General features: G+C 38.6%; 1 protein-coding gene across 1 annotated transcript in view; it reads left to right on the top strand.

The window, feature by feature from the left end:
* The window catches only part of TBX18 (T-box transcription factor 18), a 29,521-nt gene extending 10,769 nt beyond the window's left edge, over positions 1-18,752 (top strand). Inside the window, exons 5-8 of the mRNA XM_058734624.1 lie at positions 5,070-5,237; positions 8,215-8,279; positions 14,561-14,655; positions 16,201-18,752. Of these exons, the coding sequence (XP_058590607.1) occupies positions 5,070-5,237; positions 8,215-8,279; positions 14,561-14,655; positions 16,201-16,925 (1,053 nt within the window). The 3' untranslated portion in view covers positions 16,926-18,752. The remainder of the gene's footprint in view (positions 1-5,069; positions 5,238-8,214; positions 8,280-14,560; positions 14,656-16,200) is intronic.
* The last annotated feature ends 3,165 nt before the right edge of the window (positions 18,753-21,917 follow it).

Here is a 21,917-nt window from a genome sequence, read left to right as displayed (position 1 = left end):
TGAGCTGTCAGCACTGAGCCCGATGCAGGGCTGGAACCCACGAACCATGAGATCATGACCTGACCTGAAGTCAGATGCTTAACCTACTGAGCCACCCAGGTGCCCCTTAAAAAAATATTTTTTAAGACTTTGTAAAATGTATTATAATGTAGAAAGCCATAGTCTCTGCCGTCAGTGATTTAACCTAGATGGGGAGAGAAGACATGCACACGGATGATCATGCTGTCTGCCCAGAGAAATACAGATGCCACATTATTTCAGCCAGGAGAGATTGGGAAGGCTTCATGAAGAAGGTGTCTATTGTATTTTTTTACTCAGTTTGATGACCCCAAGTGAGGTTAGATTGGAGATTAGGAAATTGTTCCTCCTTCTATTGTTTATTTGTTTATTTTTAAGTAGGCTTCACGCCTAGTGCAGAGCCCCATGCAGGGCTTGAACTCAGGATCCTGAGATCAAGAGTCAGATGCTTAACCAACTGAGCCACACAGGTGCCCCTCTTACTCTATTGTTGATGTGATTCAGCATCTAAGAAGATAGTAGTACCATTATGGTGGAACTTTCTAATTCAGTAGCCCTTTTCTTGACTCAGAGACCTCTTAGGAACTCACCCCTCTGTCATCAGATGGTGAGAGTCCCCCTAACTGCAAATTCTGAAGGAAGTGATACTAATTTCTAATTAATCAAGCTGTAGACACAAATTAGAGGTGAATTTTGCTTTCTTACCTTTTTTGGCCTCTCACCTCCCAGTTTTACTCTTCTAAAAGTATATAAGCATTCAACATAGTGACCTGAGAACTGCATGTAGACTTGGGACTTTTATTAAACACAGTGTGTTTAACATAGGACTCAAATCTTCACAGGGCTGTGACTGAACCTAGAACTGCATGAGACATGAGGTTATGTGCTACTAGGTTTTCCTCAATGTGACTTCATCTTTCCAAATACCAGGGATTATCTAGAGAGGAATATTGAAGAGAATCTAGACTGGAATGTCCTACCCCTCCACAACTAATCCTTGAATGTTGTAAAGACTTTATAATCTCTACTTCATGGCAAATCTGTAGCCAGCTTTACATTGGATTGTATACAGCCAAGACCAGTCCTTGGGCTACCCATGTGTAGATGGTTAGCATGCTTGGGTAAGGTATTTCCTTCTCATCATGTGCATGGTTCCCTGTTCATCTGGAGTTTGTTGTCTGGAGGGAAACATTTTACACGAACATCTCTGAAAAATTAGAAGACGTTTAACAGGTAATGGTGTCTTTAGGGGGCGCCTGGGTGGCTCAGTCGGTTAAGTGTTCGACTTCGGCTCAGGTCATGATCTCACGATCTGTGAGTTCGAGCCCCGCGTCGGGCTCTGTGCTGACAGCTCAGAGCCTGGAGACTGTTTCAGATTCTGTGTCTCCCTCTCTCTCTGCCCCTCCCCTGTTCATGCTCTGTCTCTCTCTATCTCAAAAATAAATAAACGTTAAAAAAAATAAATAGATAAAATAAACATTGGCAGGACTCCTACCCACAGTGCTGGGGTGCTTTGGAAGGAAGCATGGCCAGCCTGCCATAGTCAGGAGACCTGTGAAGGGTCTCTTTCTCAGCTGCCAAAGGGTTGGTGACATAGTCACCCTAGCTCTAAGTTTGTCCTCACCCTCTTTCATTTCTGCTTGAGATTCAGGTAGGGAAGCAAGGTATTACAAGGGAGATTGCCAAGATCTCCTTGAGAAAAACTTGCAACAGCTTGGAGATCCAACATGTTCATGTTCATGAGCATGTCACTTTGGCGCTCTGAGGCTTGTTTTTCTCATGTGTTTTAGTGGAACCAGAGGATTTTGAGTGAATCAGATGAGCTGATGAACTTGAAAGTACACATTTGTAAGGAGTGTTGTATATTCAGCATCACATCTGAGACAAAACCAAGGCCATCTTGCCATGGAGCTTGTGATCTGATGTTACTGTCTTGACCCCTACCTTTAAAATGAGTCAGTACCAGTGATCACAAATAATGCAGGGAGCTAAGTATCTGCTCTTCCTTGGCCCTTTGCTTGACTTGTTCCAACACTGGCATTTAGGTCATCTAGAAAATTTCCAGAGTCAGCAGGTAATGTTTCCTTATTGAGCTGTTTTATAAGGCACAGCTGGCCTGTCTGTCAAACTTCAGGCACTTTAGGCCCTTCATATTAGAGATAAGTAATATCATGCTTCTTTTGACTCAGAACTAGTGTCTTTAAAGTGGAAAAAATGTGTATCAAAGAAAACTGTGTTTATGAACATTAGTCCATGTAACTATGTTACTGGGTAATGCCAAAAAGAAAACAAAAAAATCCTCCATTTAAACAGAACAGAGAGCATGGTACATGCAGATCCGATATAATTATTTAAGTTTCAGCATTATCATGGTGGGCTCCTTGTTTATACGGCCAATAGTTCTCCTGTTTTTATTTGTTCTATTAAATAAGCAAAATGTTATTGACCACTCATCATTGTAAGTTTGATAGATCATTAAAAAGCAAATAATGCTATTTTATTCAGAAGAGCTAGGCTTGTTTAGCATTACCTGAAAACGTCCAGGAATATACTAAATCCATATAGATAATATTGAAAACATGTTATTTTGCTTGAATGATCGATCTCCAATTTACTATAGGCAGTTGCCATTTAATGTGCAAACATAGGCATACATCAGCTACTTCTATACCTTACTCCAGTATACCCCACCTTAGGTCATCTTGGAAATGCTGTAAGGATATAAAGAAGGAAATAAAACTTAAGTATATATAGCAATATGGAGAAATCTGCTTGAGAGAACAAAGACTTCATAAAATCAGAACCTACGTTCATTGACTAGTAAACAGAAACCCAAATCAGTTTTAGTTTCCTTTATTCCAAGTTAGTTTATTCTAGTCTTCCAAAATTAGCTATGTATTTATTTTTGTTTGTTTGATGTGAGGTAGCTTTCTCCATTTTTTCTTCTCTGGAATTTACTGATCATTAGAATCATTAGAATAAATCTTGCATTTGTGTTTTACCTGGCTCACACAACCACACGCACATGTTACATTATGACCTAGTGTAAGTAAACACACACAAAGTGAACAATGTTTTGCAAAACAGTACTTATCCTTACTATAAGGAGCACACTCGATGTTTCTACTTTATAATTTTATTTATTTAAAAAATTTCTTGTTGAGACCTTTTAAATTGATTTTTTGTGAGCCACTAATGGGTTATTGAAGTTCTGTCCTTTTTTTAGATCTGGAAAGAGACTTTTCCAGAGGCTGCAGATTCATGTGTGTGTCTACACGTGACCATGAGAGCTATTGTATTCCCTTACCCTTTCCTTATATTCCTAATCGCCTCCCCATCAAATGGGTCTGGTAGGCAAAATCATTAGATCCGCCACCCAGGCGTTTCCTCTCCTGAGAGGAAATTTTAGGGTGAAAAACAAAACAAAATTGACCACTGTGCTCGTTACTGCCTGGGAGTAGAGACATCCTCTTATGGTAGCAAACATGCTTTCCAGGTATAGAGCTGTTTGTTTTAGGGCTGACTGAATATTCTGAATTTGGCTTCATTAAACTGTCTGTGTCTTGAAAAACATGAGGCAGGTCAATCACCGTGTTTTTCCAAGACTTTGTTTAAGTATTTCTTTTCTTAACTCCCAAACCCCCAAGTCTGAATTCAAATTGTGTAACTCAGGAAAGATATAGCTTTGTTAACTGAACTAATTAATGAATACCTGACTGGACTCTCAGCAGCAAATAAAAAATTTCACTGGACAAGGATATTTATTTACTCTACCTCCTATGCCTTGAAAGCATAAAACGTATACAGAAGGAGAAAAAAATTCACCCACAATCCCATCATCTAAACATGACCACTGTTCATAGCTTTCGGTGGGTTCTTTTTATTGTCTATTTTCATATAATTGTGATAAGTTTATAAACTTGGAACATTTAACGTTTAAACTGAAGCATTTTATTTTGTGGTTAAAAATGTCCTAAACAGGCTTTAGTAATGGCTGAATAACACCTATCCCATTGTATAGACTTTCATTGACCTAACCAATCTGCTCATGTGGCGTATTGTTTTTCCACCGTTATAAATGGCGCACTGCCTATTCTACATGAAGTGCTTTTTTGGATTTGAAATATTTCCTTAGGATAAATTCTCAGAAGTGAAATCATTGGGTAGAAGGTAGCTGAACCATATTATCAGATTTCCCTAGTAGAGTCTGAGTGTGTTAGCTTTTCCATCCCCAGGTGCCTGGGTTTTGAAAGTTTCATTGTCATGAAGGTGTAGACACTGGGTTCTCTGGGCAAACCAGGGATATTGCAAGCCACACACAAGGCAGACCCTTGGGTGTTCTTAAAATTCCTTTTGCCCTTGAATAGGCATGTTGTCATCACCAATAGATGAAAAATGCTCTCTTAAGAAAAACCTTGGTGTGCAATTACTTATTTTTAGGGGATGACTGTGGTTGAATTTAAATAATTATTTAAATCTCATTTTTAGTTTTACTGATTTGGGTTTTGTGTTCCATTTGGCTCATTATAAATAAAATGTTGGGGCACCTGGGTGGCTCAGTTGGTTAAGCGTCCAACTTCACTCAGGTCATGATCTCATAGTCCGTGAGTTTGAGCCCCGCGTTGGGCTCTGTGCTGACAGCTTGGAGCCTGGAGCCTGCTTCAGATTCTCTCTTTCTCTGCCCCTCACCCACTCACACTCTGTCTCTCTCAGTCTCTCAAACATAAATAAACATTTAAAAAAATTAAAAAAAAAAAGTTGATGAATTTATTCTTGTGTTTTCAGAAACAGAAAATTAGATGTTAAGTTCATGATTATTCACAGGGTTCCACCAAAATTATGACTTTCTTTTTCCTTTTGTAGTTTTATGCATATTTTACAAATAACTTCTTAGCCCTTCTTCTACAATTTTGATATATTTTATTTACTTTTTTGATATACTTTATTAAACTGGCACTTCTGCCAATTTTTCTTACACATTAAATATTTAGTCATGGTGATAAGACTGGGTAGAAGTTCTTGATATTTTTGGCCTTCTTTCCTTGATACAGATTATTCTTCATTCTATGCACAAATACCAACCACGAGTCCATGTCATCCGTAAAGACTGCGGGGATGATCTTTCTCCCATCAAGCCTGTTCCATCTGGGGAGGGAGTAAAGGCATTCTCCTTCCCAGAAACTGTCTTCACGACTGTCACTGCCTATCAGAATCAGCAGGTATTGTTCTCAGAATTTGTATCTTTCTAGACTTTTCGTTTCAGGGGTAAATTGAACGCTAGCTATCCTTTTCACTGTATCTCACTGTTACCAGCCGTCATAAAGCATTTGCCATATAAGACATCCAGGGTGTGTGTGTGTGTGTGTGTGTGTGTGTGTGTGTGTGTGTGTATAAAAATAATTCTTTTTCCGTGATTCTCCAAGTAAGGCTACTCTCGCGAGAATTTCTTTAGACAAGAATGTGTCTCATGACTGGCAATGTAGGTTTACTTTCCATTTTGAGATATTGAATCATAAAGTAATAATTAAAATTAAAAAGCATGTGGAAATAGACAAGAAGAATATGAAAGATTGCCTATGAAATAAACAAGTAGAATTTGAAAGATAACACATTATTTTAAAACTATAATCCATGTATTATAGGAAATATTTCAGAGGCATTTATCTTATATAGTCATTTTGGTACATATACAAAAAGGGCTGTTTCTTTCAAGATAGGCTTTATTGTGACAGAGGGTGATACATAGGCTTATAAGCTGAGAGATCAATTGTGGAGTAATCTTTTCATAAAATTAGTAATAATTTCAGAGGTGAAGTATTTCTTTTTGATATTGGTAAGTGTATGTATTTCTTTAAGGCTGTGTCAAGTAAGTGGAAAATTGATTTGAGGCAATTTTTTTAGTCCATGCAGTTACGGCGAGTTTTCATAAAAAATCGTGATGTAGTTGAGGCTGATATGGTATGTGGTAGATTTTTTCTTCTTTAGTTTTAGTGATCAACAGAATTATTTTAGCTCTCCACTTATTACGTTTATTTACATCTCAGTTAGATGTTAAACTCTGTTGTGGTTTCTGTTGTTTTAAAGCTTATGAGGAGGTTTGGATCCTGTCCTCTGCATCTTACTTTAGGGCTGGGAGGCTCATCCCCTCTCATCCATGGGGAGACGCCAGCCCCACAGCTGAAGATGTCCCGTTCTCTCATTCACGTTGTCATGCTTTTATATAGACTTTTAGAAACAAGCATGAAATTAACCTTTAGAAGGACTGGAGATTATTAGGAAGATATTCTTAAAATATGTTAGGTGCAGAGAATGAATTTTTTTTTTTGTTTTAGGAAAAATGCATAAGGAGAAAAAGAGCTGAGATATTCACTACCTTTTAAGGAACCCCAGTTATCTTCTTTCTCTCTCTCTCCCTTTTTCTCTGTCTCAAGCACAAACAAATTAGCCATGTCAAATGTGTGTATTCTCCCAGCCTCTGTGGTACAATAAACAAGATACAATAAGCTTTTGGTACATGTTGGTGACTAACACCAGTTTATAAACATTGACAAATCAATCAATTAATAGGGTAAGAAACTTAGAAAGGAAATTGATAATGACAAAATGCAATGATCATTTTTTATCTTCTTGGCTACTATTTTTAAGAACTCATGGAAAATTGGTAGGCAGCTTAGCCTGGTGGTTAGCATGGGTTCTGAAGCCTAGAGTCCCAGCCTAATTCTATTGCCAAGTAACCTTATGGAACCATAGGAAACTTAAGCCTCAGTTTAAAAAAAAAAAACATAAAATTGGGATAATAACTACGTATAAGTTGCCATGAGAATTAAATGAAATATGTGTATAAAATTCTCACTACAGCATACATAGTATGGACTCAGGAATAAAAATAATGATAATAGTAGTATATCTCTATTCAGACAAGGCACCATTATATAAAACTGTACTCTTTTTTGAAATACTACTTTAAATGAACATTTAAGTTATTTAATGTTATTTAAACATTATTTAAATGAACAAAGAATTAAGCCATAATGAATTATAAAGAACTCCATCAATGACAGAATGGCAGTCATGCTGAATTAATTAGCAAACCTTACATTATATCCTTTATAAGGTAGTTTTATCCACATACTAAGACAGTATCATGTGGAGCACATGTATCTCAGGTACTGCACAGAGCACACAGAGGAGAATATAGGGGACTGCAGAAGACTTTTCAAAGATGCCTCCCTTTTTTTTTTTTTGGTCTTAGTGTTATCCAATAGTTTTCATTTGTCCTTAGCCAAAATGGTACCATCGGAAGTATGTTCATTAACTTGGTAGATTCCACTAAACCAAAGAGCATAAAAAACAAAGCATGATGTGCTTCTTTGAAAACAGGCTGTAAATTCCTTTGGGCAAGGTGCAGATCTGTTAAGAAATAGATGAGATGTTGTTTATTAGTGTCAATTACAAGATGGTATAACTAAAAAATATGTTTAATGGAAATGATTAGGCCATTTGTAAAAATTCTACCCCCAAATTTTAGTTAAAATTAAAGCATCATTTATTTCTACTACATGAATAGGATTTAATCTCATTAGAGTCTTCCAGTAGTGGTTACCTCTGGTTAGACATTCACTATATTGCTCTGACCAGGTCAGGATTCAACAGAAAAAAAACAGGAAAGAATAAAACTTTAAGATGAGAGCCATAAAGATGATTCAAAGAGAGACAAAAATACAAAGGCAGAAAAGTTAAAGAAGTGTATATTACCTTCAGAAGAAGAGAGGAATATGTTGAAGCTTAATAGCATTCAAGCATATAAATAACTTGAATAAATAGAAGTTGGATATTAGCTGTTATCCATTACCACAGAGTTGAAGGGAAGTGCTTTAGTTCAGAGGGATTGAAAACAAAGGACAAGTTATCAAGAGAAGATTCAGAATTTCCTTCTCTAGTGATATTAAAAGCAAAACAAATTTTATTTACAGAGTTTGAGTATGGATGGGGATTGTCTTTTTCTTAGCAGATGAATGTCTAGGTGATTTCTGAAATTTTCTTTTGATTTGCAGCTAAAATAATAAAATACCTGAGAAATAGGGGAGAGGAACACAGTCAATTTTGGAATTGCTTGTAGTTCTTCTACCATTTCTGTCTTTAATAACCTTCCTTGACATTTCTAATATTTGTTATGACTTTTTTCCTGCTCTGCAGATTACTCGCCTGAAGATAGATAGGAATCCATTTGCCAAAGGCTTTCGAGACTCTGGGCGTAACCGGTAAGTCTTAGTGAAGAGCATTTTGGCTCTGATAAATATATTTGACTTTTTATTGTGAATTTTCCATTACAAGGTAAAGAGTTAAATTTACTGACATGATTTTGAAATCATTTTCTGATGAGGATTAAAATTTGTCGCTAACACTGGGCCTTGGAGGTAACTTATTTTTGGGTCTAGTGCTGGGGTCTGCCCATTCCTAAGGTGAACTCTGATGGGTGATGCTGGCTGAAAAATGGAAGTTCTCAGGGTGCACAGTGCAGGCCACCTCTGAAGGGGGCTTGAGGAGACCTGCCCTTTAGGCACAGGGGCTTCAGTATCTCAAATCAATAGCCTGCCTTTCAGGCCCTGGGGCTTCAGTATTCTAAGTCAGTAGCCTCTGTGCATCTGCTCACGGTTTAGAATTTGCTTAGTGATATCACGACAATCTATTGATTCTGTCTTTCGAACATGGTGGGGTTTCTCTTTCCCTCAGATTTCCAACTAGAATATGAAACTACTCCCCTTTGCCAAGAGAGCTGATGTTCTTTAGTTTCCAAATTTGTCTTGGCTCCGCTGACAGCCACACACTTGTTTATTTTTTCTGTGGCGTGTTTTATGGTGTTTGTACTAAGTGGGAGAGCTACAATAATGAATTCCACTCTATTACTTTTATCAAAAAGCAGATCACCCTAGTCTGTGTGCCAAGGGTTTTTGAATTTATTGATATGACTCTATTCCAATACAGTTTGGTGCAACATTTTCTAAGATAAGTATTGATAGTAATAGTAATAATAGACTAACGTTCTCCAGAGGCCTTTTCAGGGTAAGGCTTTGCCTTAAATGTTTTTAAAAGCATTTTGCTTTTAGAAAGAAATATTTGATAAAGTTTTATAATTTTACTCCAGAAATTATTCTAACACTTCTTGAAAACTTGGTATTCATAGGCTGTGTCTATAGGAAGTCAAAATCCCAATTATCTTGTTTTAGGGACTGTTTGATTTAAAATTGTTGAGAGGAAACAATCAGGTAGTAGTCCAGATATTTCATTCTTCCAGTTGATTAATCAGGCAAGGTTGGTGCAGACAGAGATTTTTTTTCTCAGAATACACTCAAGTGCTTGAAGAGGTTTGGTTTCATCTTCATATGCAATGGCATTGTTAAAACACCGTGCAATGGGAGGACTAAAATGCAGCTGAAATGCACTGAGAGTGGAGTAGCCTTTAACTTAGTGCAGGTAGATCAACAAGACTGACGAATAACAGGACTGGCCAATAATTCCCTCTGAAATTCTTCATTCTGTAGGAAGATTTGCAGGTATTCCTATAATACCTGTTGTCTGATATATTGAAATTATTCTGTCTTTTTTTAGATGTTTGTTTCAGTGTGGAGAAAACTTTGCTTGGCTTTTGCTGTTACATTAGCTCTTAGTTAACTTTGCTGTTCAGAGGAGTTTTTAAAAGCTGAATAATTTAGTAACCGAGGTGGTCACTGGTAAGGGACTGAAGGGAGCCTTTGGGGTGACTTCTTTTCTACCTTGACAAGCACTTAATGGAATCTTCTTGTGGTTTTGGTTATAGCAGTGTAGTATTTATCCATTTAAGAGTCTTACATTACTTCCAATTCATTATTTTTTTAAAGCAGAGAATACATTTATTAAAACTCACCAAAACTCCAGGAAGGCAGCATTGAGGCGTAAAGAATATATAGCCAGGAACTGTGTCCAGCTTCTCCTATAGGACTAACCTACCAAACACATCACTGCTGTCAACACTGGGAGAATCACACTGCTTGTATACTGTCGGTTCACTTTTGAAGCAATACATTTAAAAATATTTTTAAAGGTGTATTTTGGATAGATAACAATAGTGAATGAGCCTACAAATAGAAGTGAGATGATAAGGTGCATATGACAAGTTTTCACAAAGAATTCTAGAAACATCAGCATAATGAAAAACATTGGGTTTTTAAAATTTGGTCAGTGAAAAAAAATCTGTGGGTTTGGTGAAAATAAACTAAGTCTTTGTTTGGTATTATGAAGTCAAAATACTAGGTTTGATATGAGTTTTTTCCTTCCCTTTGTTTTACAAGTATAGAGTTGTCGCATCCATAGTGCTTGTTCCTATTTCTTTACTGACTCTTAATTTTTTAGTTTTTAAAAAAGTTTTTTTAAGTTTATGTTATTTGTTTTTGAGAGAGAGGGAAACAGAGTGTGGGGTGGGGGGTGCAGAAAGAGAGGGAGACAAAGAATCCGAAGCAGGCTCCAGGCTCTGAACTGTCAGCACAGAGCCTGAGGCAGGGATTGAACTCACCGACGCGACGCGAGATCATAACCTGAGCCGAAGTAGGATGCCCAGCCAACTGAGCCACCCAGGTGCCCCTAAAATTTTTAGTTTTTTTTTTTTTTTTTTTTTTTTTTTTTTTTTTTTTTTATTTATTTTTGGACAGAGAGAGACAGAGCATGAACGGGGGAGGGGCAGAGAGAGAGGGAGACACAGAATCGGAAACAGGCTCCAGGCTCCGAGCCATCCGCCCAGAGCCTGACGCGGGGCTCGAACTCACGGACCGCGAGATCGTGACCTGGCTGAAGTCGGACGCTTAACCGACTGCGCCACCCAGGCGCCCCTAAAATTTTTAGTTTTTAATGGACATACAGAACATAATGAATTATGTTTTAACACTTACTAAATTTTAAGCTTTAACACTTTGTTAAATTTTTTTTGTTTGTGTCAATTATTTAAGCAGTGTCGCAGTACAAGAAAAACATGTTGAGCCTATCTATAGCTTTTTGTTAGTGAAGTAAATAATTTTAATTTTTAGCTTATTAAAGTTAGTTTTCCTGCTTATGATAGATAGCTCTTCAGTCCTTATTTTGGAATGCTAAATATTTATAAATCAATATCCTCTTTTTAAAAATTTAATTTTAACATTTTCTATTGATAAATGCAAAAACACATGTATAGAGGAGCAGATTTGGTCAGCTTTGAAGATTTCTAACTTACCTATTATTTTCATTTAAAAAAGAGTAAGTTATATGTAAGACTTGGAGAGTGCCTTGGTGTTGAGGGCTTGGGGAAGGAGTGATATTTTTTTCACAGAAATAGAGAAGAAAGCCCAAGAGAAAAAGTTAATTATATTTCTTTAATACCCCTGGTTGTGTTGTTTTGTTGATACTACTTTTTAACATAAATTCTGTTTTTATTTTTCCCCCACACATGAAATAAACAAATTAAGCAGGACAAGAAATAAACATGGACTTGTGATTTTTTAAACTTTATAAAACAATTTGCTTTAATTAAAAATTATCCTTTCCTGGTTATTTATGGCTCCACAGCCTATTTTATAGGAATCAGTAGCTTCAACCCTTAAAAGCTCTCCTGCAAGACATTTGCTACGTGAAAGGGAATTTATGTGCTGAGAATAGTTTCATTCTTCAGTTAGGCCTTGGGTTTGACCCTATAAAATTTTTTACTCAGGAAGGTACAGAAATTTCTCTGCTTTAAATACTTCAGGAAAAACATAACCATTTTACTAAATAAACTTGGCCATTTGATAGCATAAATTAGGGTGGTGATAAAATGTGGAAATTGTTCAAAGGCATCTTGTATAAATTATCGCCTTGGCTACACTCCTGCAGGAGGTGCTTTTATCTTTTCTTTAACTAGATGGGAAAAGTCTCCATTACTGGAGAAAATGAAGGCCTTTTTTAAAAAGTCCAGATTCAGCTAATAAATATTTTATAACTGTTTCCTGCACAGTATCTGAAATCCTTTCTGGAACTTGCAGTGTGAAACAGCAGCCTCGAGAAAAATATCGATAGCTCCAAGTCAGCTGACTTGTCGATATATCACCTTCAGAGCATCCCTTTAAAGCTTGGGATTATATGTTTGTGATGATCAATAACATCTCCCCAAGAATTTGGTCTATGGATTTGTATTTGAAGCATAGTAAAGTTTACACGGCTAAAACAGATAATGCAATAATGCACATCTCTGCAGTTAATACATGTCTAAGTCCAGTGGATGCTTATTAATTACCTCTTAGCAAACTCCCCTTGAGACCACTCCATGACCACTTTGGTATCCTTAGTACTTAGAACTGTGATTACTAGAACTCATCCATGTGGTAATGAAAAAGCAGTTTTGTACAAAACTGCATCCTAACATTCTTTAGGATTAAAAAAAAGCTTGTTTCTAGAAAGTCATAAAAACTGAGTACAAGCTAAATATAGATGAATCAGATAAGTAGTCCCCAGTATTCATTAGTTGAGTATTAAATGCAGCCTGCAGGCTACATGGGTTTTGGGACTGACCAAGCTGCCAAACTGCCCCCAAATCAATACTCTCATGTGTGTAAAATATTACTGAGTAGAGTGATCTTGCATTTGGCTTGTAGTCAGCCACAGATATGATGTCTGGTTTTGGAAAAATCACTTAGTAGCAAACAATTTTAGTGCTAGGAAATGAGGCAGAGCTTTTGTAAAGAATCCTCACTTTGTGGGAAACTGAAGTCCAGGGAGGTTAAAACATTTACTTAGGGTCACACAATGAATTTTAATGAATTGCAGCCACAGCCCAATTCTCCTGACCCCCAATCCAGTGTTCTTACCATGAAATAATCCTCTCTCTGTGCAACACTGATTATATCCAAAGCCAGATTCTGCCCTTCACTGTCAGTGCAGCCCAGGTGTAAGGCATGTGCAGGGTCCACTCTGTTCCCCTTTGGCAGCCCAGTACTAGCACCTGTGTGGGGCTGGTGATGGCTCTTTGAAGTGCTTTAAGAGCAGCACCCCCTGAACTTATGACTTGAGAGATGAGTCAGGTCCATGCTTGGGCTCATGTGAGGATGGCTCATACACACAACCGGTGATGGGTACTCACACCACCCATCCACACACATATCGCTGTCCCTTCTGTCACTAAGATGTGGTAGTGATGCTCCGTGGAGTCATGATAGATGTCAACAAATTAATAGATTCTATACTCTGAACACTCTAAGGAAGTAAATTCAGTGTGTAAAACCTTAGAACAGTAGGGCAAGTTGTATAAGATGGTTTTATCTGCATATAGCACTCACTATGAGTGTTTAGAGTTTTCCCCATGTCGTGTAGGTGATATGACTCCAGGATGAGGGGGGTCCTGTAGTCTTTGTTCATAGTTCTTATTTGGGGATGCAAGGTGTCCAGAGGAAGTAGCAAGTCGAGCACAAGCTATTAGAGAAAGACCTGATCTTTAACATTTGCATTAAATATAGATTATCTGTGTTAAATAAAAGTGTGTTTGACAATCACAAGAGATGTCTGAGTATTGCTGGACACTCAGAAAGCAGGCATTTCCTACAAATCGCTTAGGGCTGTGGTAGTTGAGGGAAGACTGAGGTCTTGAGAATGGGTGAGTGAAGTGCCTCATTTCCAGAACATAGAGGACTTAGTTATCTGATATAAGGAGAAGAAGATTCTGAATCACTTATGGTAGGAGATACATACATACCTTTATGTATGTATTTAGAGTAGTTACCTTTGTTTTCAAATATACATATTTCATGTAAATGGTTTACAACCAACCTGTCCTGTGTCTTTAAGTATCCATTCATTAAGTGTATGTAAAGGCCTGAAAAGAATGATGCTGATACTAGCCCCAGATACTACACCAGCCTGTGAGATCACCTTCCTGTGTTCCTTCTGCATGTTGGGCTGAGAGGTCAGTGCTGCCTCCTACCTTCCTGGACTCCCTGTTGCTGGAGGGGAGCCCATCCTGGCTCTACTGGGTGTGGTGGAGATTGCGCCCCCCAGAGAGTAGTCAGTTTTCTTTGGATGAGTGCTCTTCTAAAGTTGGCTACCGAGGCACTGAATGATGGGCAGAAGTGCCTCTTCAGCAAAATTGGCTTTACAGGGTCATGCTTTTGTCGCAAAGCCTTGCTCATCAGAAGGAGAAGTAATGTTACAGGGAAAGAGGGTGGATTCCAGATCCCAGCAGGGCCTTGGACTCACATCAGCTAGGATGGACCTCTTCGCCTCAGTTCCTTAGCACAGAGGGACAGCTTTTTATTCTCCGAGGTCGGCTTAGTTTTCTGAGAATGTTAACAGGACATCTTGGGTGGTTTCCATCATCTTGTGCACCTGGCGACAGAATGTAGCCCATCTCTGAAGCATTTCTTCATGCCTGTGCCAAACTCCTACCCTACCAATGTGGGGGGGCCACCATCAACACCGGTGATGTTTTCTGAGCTGCTTATTACTGCCGAAAGCTCCAACTGCTCCTAACTAGGCTTCTTTTGTCCGCCTCCATCCCGATCCTTCCATTTAGAATGGGTTTGGAAGCCCTTGTGGAGTCATACGCATTCTGGAGACCTTCACTGCGGACTCTCACCTTTGAAGATATCCCTGGAATTCCCAAGCAAGGTAAAACAAAGTCTCCTGGGTCATAGATACAGCCAGTTCTTGACTGGAAGCTCGGGCACTGAAAAATGAATGAGTCATTTGCATCTACAATGGTGACCTATTACCAACATCCTCTTGTGACAGGATCCATCTCTTCTGTGTGGAATGAGGATGGGGACCAGAAAAATGGTCATAGGTGAAGTCTTGGATGTTTTAGGCTGTTTATATATTTCACGACCTTTATGTCACCCTTAAACGTCTTGTTAAAATTAGCATCGGACTGTGAGCTCCTGTGCCAGGCGCACGGCGCAGGGAGTCGCCAGTGGTGGTCCCAGTTCACCCTTTCTTGCCAGCTTCTTTCTTCACTTCCTTCAGCAGCATTGCCTGTAGACACAGTTCTCCTGTTGGATTTATGCTGAGAAGGTCAGGCACACTCAGGCAGATTTCCTCTGGCTCACCTCTGAGTATTTCCCCCAAGCTCAGGCTAGTGTTTCCTCATGGAGAGCTGCATGCCAAGGAATGATGCTTCTTCTCTGCTCGGTAGGTAGGACTCTCAGCCCACTCCTGCACTCAGGCTTTTTATGCCTGATCCTGCCCAGCAACCCCGTGACAATTAACATGCTGGGTTTTAGATAATTATCATTGACCGGCTTGGGCTTTTAGATTATTTTGAGAAGCTATATAAAAGACTGTTGCTGGAGCAATGAAGGCTTTACAACCTGTCCAGCCTGTTTGAATTCTCTCCCCCTAACTTCTGTCAAGTTTGCAAACATCAATCTGCCAGTGAATCCAGAGAGGGGAAGAGGGTCACCACCACCATTATTGATTGGACCCAGGGTTAACCACCCTCTCTGTTTCAAAGGACTGTTTCTATGGTGGGCCTTTGCTCTCATGTTAGCATGTGAGTCACCAACCTGTTTTCTGGTTGGAAATAAGATTTTTGAAGTTCTAGACTATTGTCTTCTTGCAATAGCCCTCTGGGGTACAGCCATTGATGCACACAAGCTTTTGGTGGGAAGCTGCAGATGTGTTTGAGGCAGGATGTGTCTTTGACCAGTTTGGCTCTTTCCTTTAAGTTACTTCTATTTTCTTGCAAGAAAACATATCGACCCAGAGCAAGGTCTGCTGAAAAAGTAAAATAAGGAAAGAAGACAGATGATGACTATACTTTCTGAAGACGATACAGAGTGAGATGAAATTTATAAAGTTGCCAGAAAAGTCAGTATTCGTAACATTTATTAGAGAAAAATCCGAAGCCTTTGGGAAAGCTGATGGAGGGAGAAAATGTGAAAATTCTATGTGGCAGTGTCCTAATATCCTCTGCAGTAAAAAAAAAATTATTGCCTGGGGAGATCATTTGCCTTGGGAATGTTGAGAGGATCTGTGTCTAACATGTTGCTGTCGGAATTCAGTAAAGTTATAATTCCTTGAGAGACAAAAGCATCTCCTTTTCGTTGTTCAGTGTAGGCTTCCTTGTGACAAGCTGTGTCTCGCTCATGCTCACAAAATCGAAAGGCAGACATGGCTGTAGAGTCGTTGCTCTTTACATTTCAACTTCTTTTGTAGGAAGTACGAGTTCCTCCACATTGCTCCAAGGCTCTGGGAGTGGTGTCCCTGCCACCCACCCTCATCTTTTGTCTGGCTCCCCTTGCTCCTCTCCTGCCTTCCATCTGGGGCCCAACACCAGCCAGCTGTGTAGCCTGGCCCCAGCTGACTACTCTGCCTGTGCCCGCTCTGGCCTCACCCTCAACCGATACAGCACATCCTTGGCCGAGACTTACAACAGGCTCACCAACCAGACCGGCGAGAGCTTCGCCACGCCCAGGACTCCTTCCTATGTGGGCGTGAGCAGCAGCACCTCTGTGAACATGTCCATGGGCGGCGCTGATGGGGACACTTTCAGCTGCCCACAGACCAGCTTGTCCATGCAGATTTCGGGGATGTCCCCCCAGCTCCAGTACATCATGCCTTCACCTTCCAGCAACGCCTTTGCTGCTAACCAGACCCATCAGGGTTCCTATAACACTTTCAGGTTACACAGCCCCTGTGCCTTGTATGGATATAATTTCTCTACATCCCCCAAGCTGGCTGCCAGTCCTGAGAAAATTGTTTCTTCCCAAGGAAGTTTCTTGGGGTCCTCACCGAGTGGGACCATGACCGATCGGCAGATGTTGCCCCCTGTGGAAGGAGTGCACCTGCTTAGCAGTGGGGGTCAGCAGAGTTTCTTTGACTCTAGGACCCTAGGAAGCTTAACTCTGTCATCATCTCAAGTGTCTGCACATATGGTCTGATGAATCCTTGAAGTTTAAACCATATTCCGATTGGTCTAATGTATTTTCTTTTCTTGTTTTCTTTTTCTTTTTCTTTTTTTTTTGAAAGCGATATGAAAAGAAACTATCAGTAGCTTGTAAGATTTACATATAATAGGAAGTGAAGGCTCACTGAGTGTTTTGACTTTCTCATGGTGAGATTGTAATTATCTATGGTATATACATATACCGTATATAGCATGTGGAGTTTTGCAGCCTACAAAACCACATCCTCCCCCCTCCCCACCCATTTCGTCTAGTTGCACAGAGTATTGGCATAAGTAATAATGTTTAACCAAAATTCTCAGACTCTTTTAAAAACCAAACAGCAAACTTAAAACTTGGCAGTGATACTAACCAGACCAAGACTTATAACTTAATTTATCAGAAAAATGCTCTACACAGTTTCATACTTGAGTGTTGATAACTAACAGTAACCAGCACATGGAGTCTTGTGATTTCTGTTATTCTTGGGCACAATGTGAGAACCTAAAATGCAAAAGCCAGTTGAGGTCTTGGTATTAGTTCTGAGGTATTTGTAATCATGAAGGATTAGCTTTTGTGTTCTTGCTTGCTCTTGTTTGTCACAGATAGTAGATGACCTTGGTTCTGTAAAAATCCATGACCTATGATAATTTTTCACTTAAGTAAAGTGGAAGAGAGGCTTGTACTTTCTTTTCACTTTCCATTGGGTATATAAGAGGTCCTTACTCATCTGCAGAGAATAAATTTCTAGTATTTTGGGTTTTTTGCTCATTTTATTTCGTTTAAGTAGACCGTTAAAGAATGTTCTAGTAAACATTTTTAAATTCCAGTTTTTGCCAGGGAAGGAACACATGATATGAGTGGAATGGTAAAAAGAAAATAAATCCACCTCAAATTCTTTGATTCCAATGAGAAGTGTCTCTTTTTAAATCAAGAGGAATAATGTTGTCAGCTGTCCCTTAGATTTTTATAGTGTGGTTTTTCATTCAGGATATTTTTTCCATTTTGCTTTGAGATTCCTGATCCATGGTCTGTAAGGAAAAAGGCATTTATGCTACTTATTTACGTCTCGTAACTCCTACAAATTGGAACCTCCCTTCCTCCTTAACTTTGTTTCTCTGAGTCTTTCCTGAAACAGATTCTAGGCTTTTATGGTATTAAATAACACTGTGAGGAATTTCAGGGGGTTATCTCCAGCAATCTGTCTTTTGGGGGTTGTAGTGCAAAGGCCAAAGCCCGTTACTATAAAGACCCTCTTACAGGATGAAGGAGGAAGATACTAATTATGATAAAGGATCTATAAAACTTTTAACCTCAGCAGCATTTTCGACCTCAAAACTGGAAAAATGAAAACAGAATTAGTTTTTGAAAAATCCCTAAAATAATGTATACATGGTTGAAGATTTCAAAACAAGTAACTTCGATAGCACATTATGAGATGAATCAGAAAGGCTAAGAATGCATGGTGAGGAGCATTACCATCTGTCTGTTGAGAAACTAAAGTAATACGTCTGTTCCTTGACTCATTAACGACCTTTCATATATTTGTCAAGCTAAAGCAGTGTGATTTCCTTTCATTTGTAAACAGAATTGCTTTAACTCTTCCCTAGTTTAGATGGGGAAAGGGTGTAGTTCCTGATTTGCTTCTTTACTTTAACACAACATGGCTGTTAAATATTTAGGCTGATAACTATTTGAAAAGTAGTTGCACAGGATATGACTCTGTTTATGGATGTTGATAAATTTCCCCATGGATTCTGTAACAATTCATCAAATTAGTATTGATTTTTAAATTGAAGATTAGCACAAAGGGACACAAACTATTTCCAGATCTGTATAAGATCTGTAGATCTGTATAAGATGTTTGTGTGTGGTGTTGATTGCTTGACAGAGATTTAGGAAAAGTCCTCATGAGTACATCCCAGCCTTAATGCTTAGTACAGTTCAAGAACAAGAGTTTTCTATCTTAAGAAGACATGGAAATTAATTAATGATCCATCCCCATATATACTAATAGGGAGAGCATTTTCCTTTTTGCTGTTGGTGATATGAAATGATACCACAATACGAGTAGAATTTTTTATTAATTTTTTTTGATTTAGCAATATTGTACAAATTGCTGTTTCCTTTAGGCTTTACTGTAAATATTAATCACCATGTCACTTCAAAGACTAGCCTTTTATCATTATATTAAATGACATACATGCATTGATAATTATAATTATATATCTGTATTTTATTAAAAAAGTGCTTAAGAAATTATATATTAAAGTGTGTTACTAAACCCTTTTACGACTTTGGAGGGTAATCATTTAAAGTGTCTATAAATGTTGTTCCAAGAACAAGCACACATATGAACACCCCAAACACAAATTTTGTAGCTTTCGATTACAAGGCATGGCAAAATGGGTCTGGCATTCATTTTTCATATGTTAAATATAATTTCTTGGTGCCCTGACCATGTCATTGAAGGTGAAGCCCTGACAAATGTTGAACACATGAAAATTCAAATGTAAGAAGAGAAGGACATGGTGGTATGTTTTGTTTCTGGTCTAGGGGAGAAGGGCAAGCATACAAGAATGAGGCGCTTTTACCACTGACCAGTGATGACAGATCACTTCTAGACCCCTTGACTGGAAAACATTCCAAGGGACATTGTGATGAGGTGATGCTGCTGCTATCACAGCCAGTCACATTTTGAAAATTAACACTTGCTTCTATACAAGCTCCTTCCCAGAGGTCAACAGCTTTTCACAAGCAGGGCACCCACTTGCTGACCCCTGATTTCTGGAATGTAGGGGGTCAGGAGACTTCCACAGTCCCCAGAAGAGATTGGAGCACAAGGTTGCTGATCTAGCAAAGGATCACCCTCACTCTTCACATTAATTAATGGAATTTTGAGCAAAAGAAACCTCACTTTAAAATGTGAATTCCTCTCGGGGTGCCTGGGTGGCTCAGTCGGTTGAGCACCCGACTTCGGTTCAGGTCATGATCTTGCAGTTTGAGCTCCAGCCCTGCATTGGTCTCTGTGCTGACAGCTCAAAGCCTGAAGCCTGCTTCAGATTCTATGTCTCCTTCTCTCTCTGTCCCTCCCCCGCTCTCTTTCTCTCTCTCTCAAAAATAAATAAACATTTAAAAAAAATGTGAATTCTTCTTGAGACATCACTCCCCAGATTTAAACCTAAATCAGCAACTTGCACCTCACTATGAATTAGATAAACATAAGCTTTGGAGGTAGCCAGAAGTTTGATTAGAAGAAAAGAGCAATTTTTGGAGTAGGGCAATTCTGGAAAGATTTGGAAGGGAAGAGGAAGGTGCAAGGAGAAGGCTCTCTAACCAAACTTGGTGTAAAGCCATTAAAAATAATCATTTCATGAGCTTCTTTCAGGAGTCATGGCAGAGCTGGTGGATGCTATGCTGATGCTGTCTCTAATTAGACAGGTTTGTAAAGAATCCTTTCAAAGTGCAACCATGCTGGGTTTCCTCATGGGGAGTTTATTGACTCATTTACATGAAGGTTTTCTAAAGCTTTCCATTGGAAATTAAATAATTTTATTAAGTTATTACCACATTATGTTTTAGTATCCTTGATTGTCAGTCATTCTGTAAAATACGTGCTGAGGGATGCCTGGGTGGCTCAGTTGGTTAAGTGTCCGACTTCAGCTCAGGTCATGATCTCATGGTTTGTGAGTTAGAGCCCCACATTGGGCTCTGTGCTGACAGCACGGAGCCTACTTGGGATTCTCTCCCTCTCTCTCTGCCCCTCCCCTGTGTGCTCTCTCTCTCTCTCTCTCTCTCTTTCTCAAAATAAACTTAAAAAATACATGCTGAGTTGAGAGTAAGGTTGACTATGTGAACAGTTAGGTAGACATACATGAATGCAACCTTCTAAGAGCTCAAAGCTTAAAAACATTAGTGATGGAAATGAGCAAATAATAGATATTCAAGCATAAAAACATCCAAGACATATATAAACATAGTGTCCTTCTACATGCTGATAGACTTTCAAATAATAAATTTTCTTTTTTTTTAGAATTTTGATATGGTGAGAACATCATTCCTTGGGAATTAGGGAGCTTGGTTTCAAACCATGGACTTCCCAATCATGATTTTGAACAAAAACTTCATCACCTCAGATCTCAGTTTTTTTTTGTGTGTGAGGGGTAGCCGAAATGAGGAACTTTACTGTTCCTTTCAGTTTTAAATTCATATGACAGTTTATAGAAAACATTCAGCTGTATAATAGGATAATAGTTTTATAAAAATATATCTTTATATAGGTCTTTTGGAAAAAATACATATTTGTGTATATCTATTTTTACAAAGAACATACCATAACCAGGATTATTTTATTTTATTTTATTTATTTTATTTATTTTTTAACGTTTATTTATTTTTGAGACAGAGAGACAGAGCATGAACGGGCGAGGGTCAGAGAGAGAGGGAGACACAGAATTCAAAACAGGTTCCAGGCTCTGAGCTGTCAGCACAGAGCCTGACGTGGGGCTTGAACTCAACAGACCGCGAGATCATGACCTGAGTCGAAGTCGGACGCTCAGCCATCCAGGCGCCCCTGGCAGGATTACTTTAAATTTATTGGATTACTTAGAATTTACCTTTTAAATGGAACTATCCTTTGTTAGTTATAATATGTAGGGCATACTTTAATGTTTTAGTATTTGGAAGAATCTGAACTTAAGGTATTTGCTACTTTACAGTGAACAGAAAAAGATGTTAATAAAATTTCTTTTTCATGATGCTCTTATTGAATGGCATAAAATTATTTCAATTTGGAATAAGTAGTAAAATATCTAGAGATCATTTCAAGTACATTCAAAATAAATTTAAATCATCATCCAGAAAACACTTGAATGTGTCTTTTTGAAGGGTTTGATTCATGCTGAGACTCACATACAATAATATAAAACAGTTGATTATTCTCTAATTCATTGAATTTATACAAGGCTGGATCTTCATACACATCCTGTG

This window comes from Neofelis nebulosa, chromosome 6 (assembly GCF_028018385.1).
Source record: "Neofelis nebulosa isolate mNeoNeb1 chromosome 6, mNeoNeb1.pri, whole genome shotgun sequence".
Taxonomy (NCBI): domain Eukaryota; kingdom Metazoa; phylum Chordata; class Mammalia; order Carnivora; family Felidae; genus Neofelis; species Neofelis nebulosa.
The sequence above is the reverse complement of the archived record's forward strand: the minus strand, read 5'-3'. Positions and strand labels throughout refer to the sequence as shown.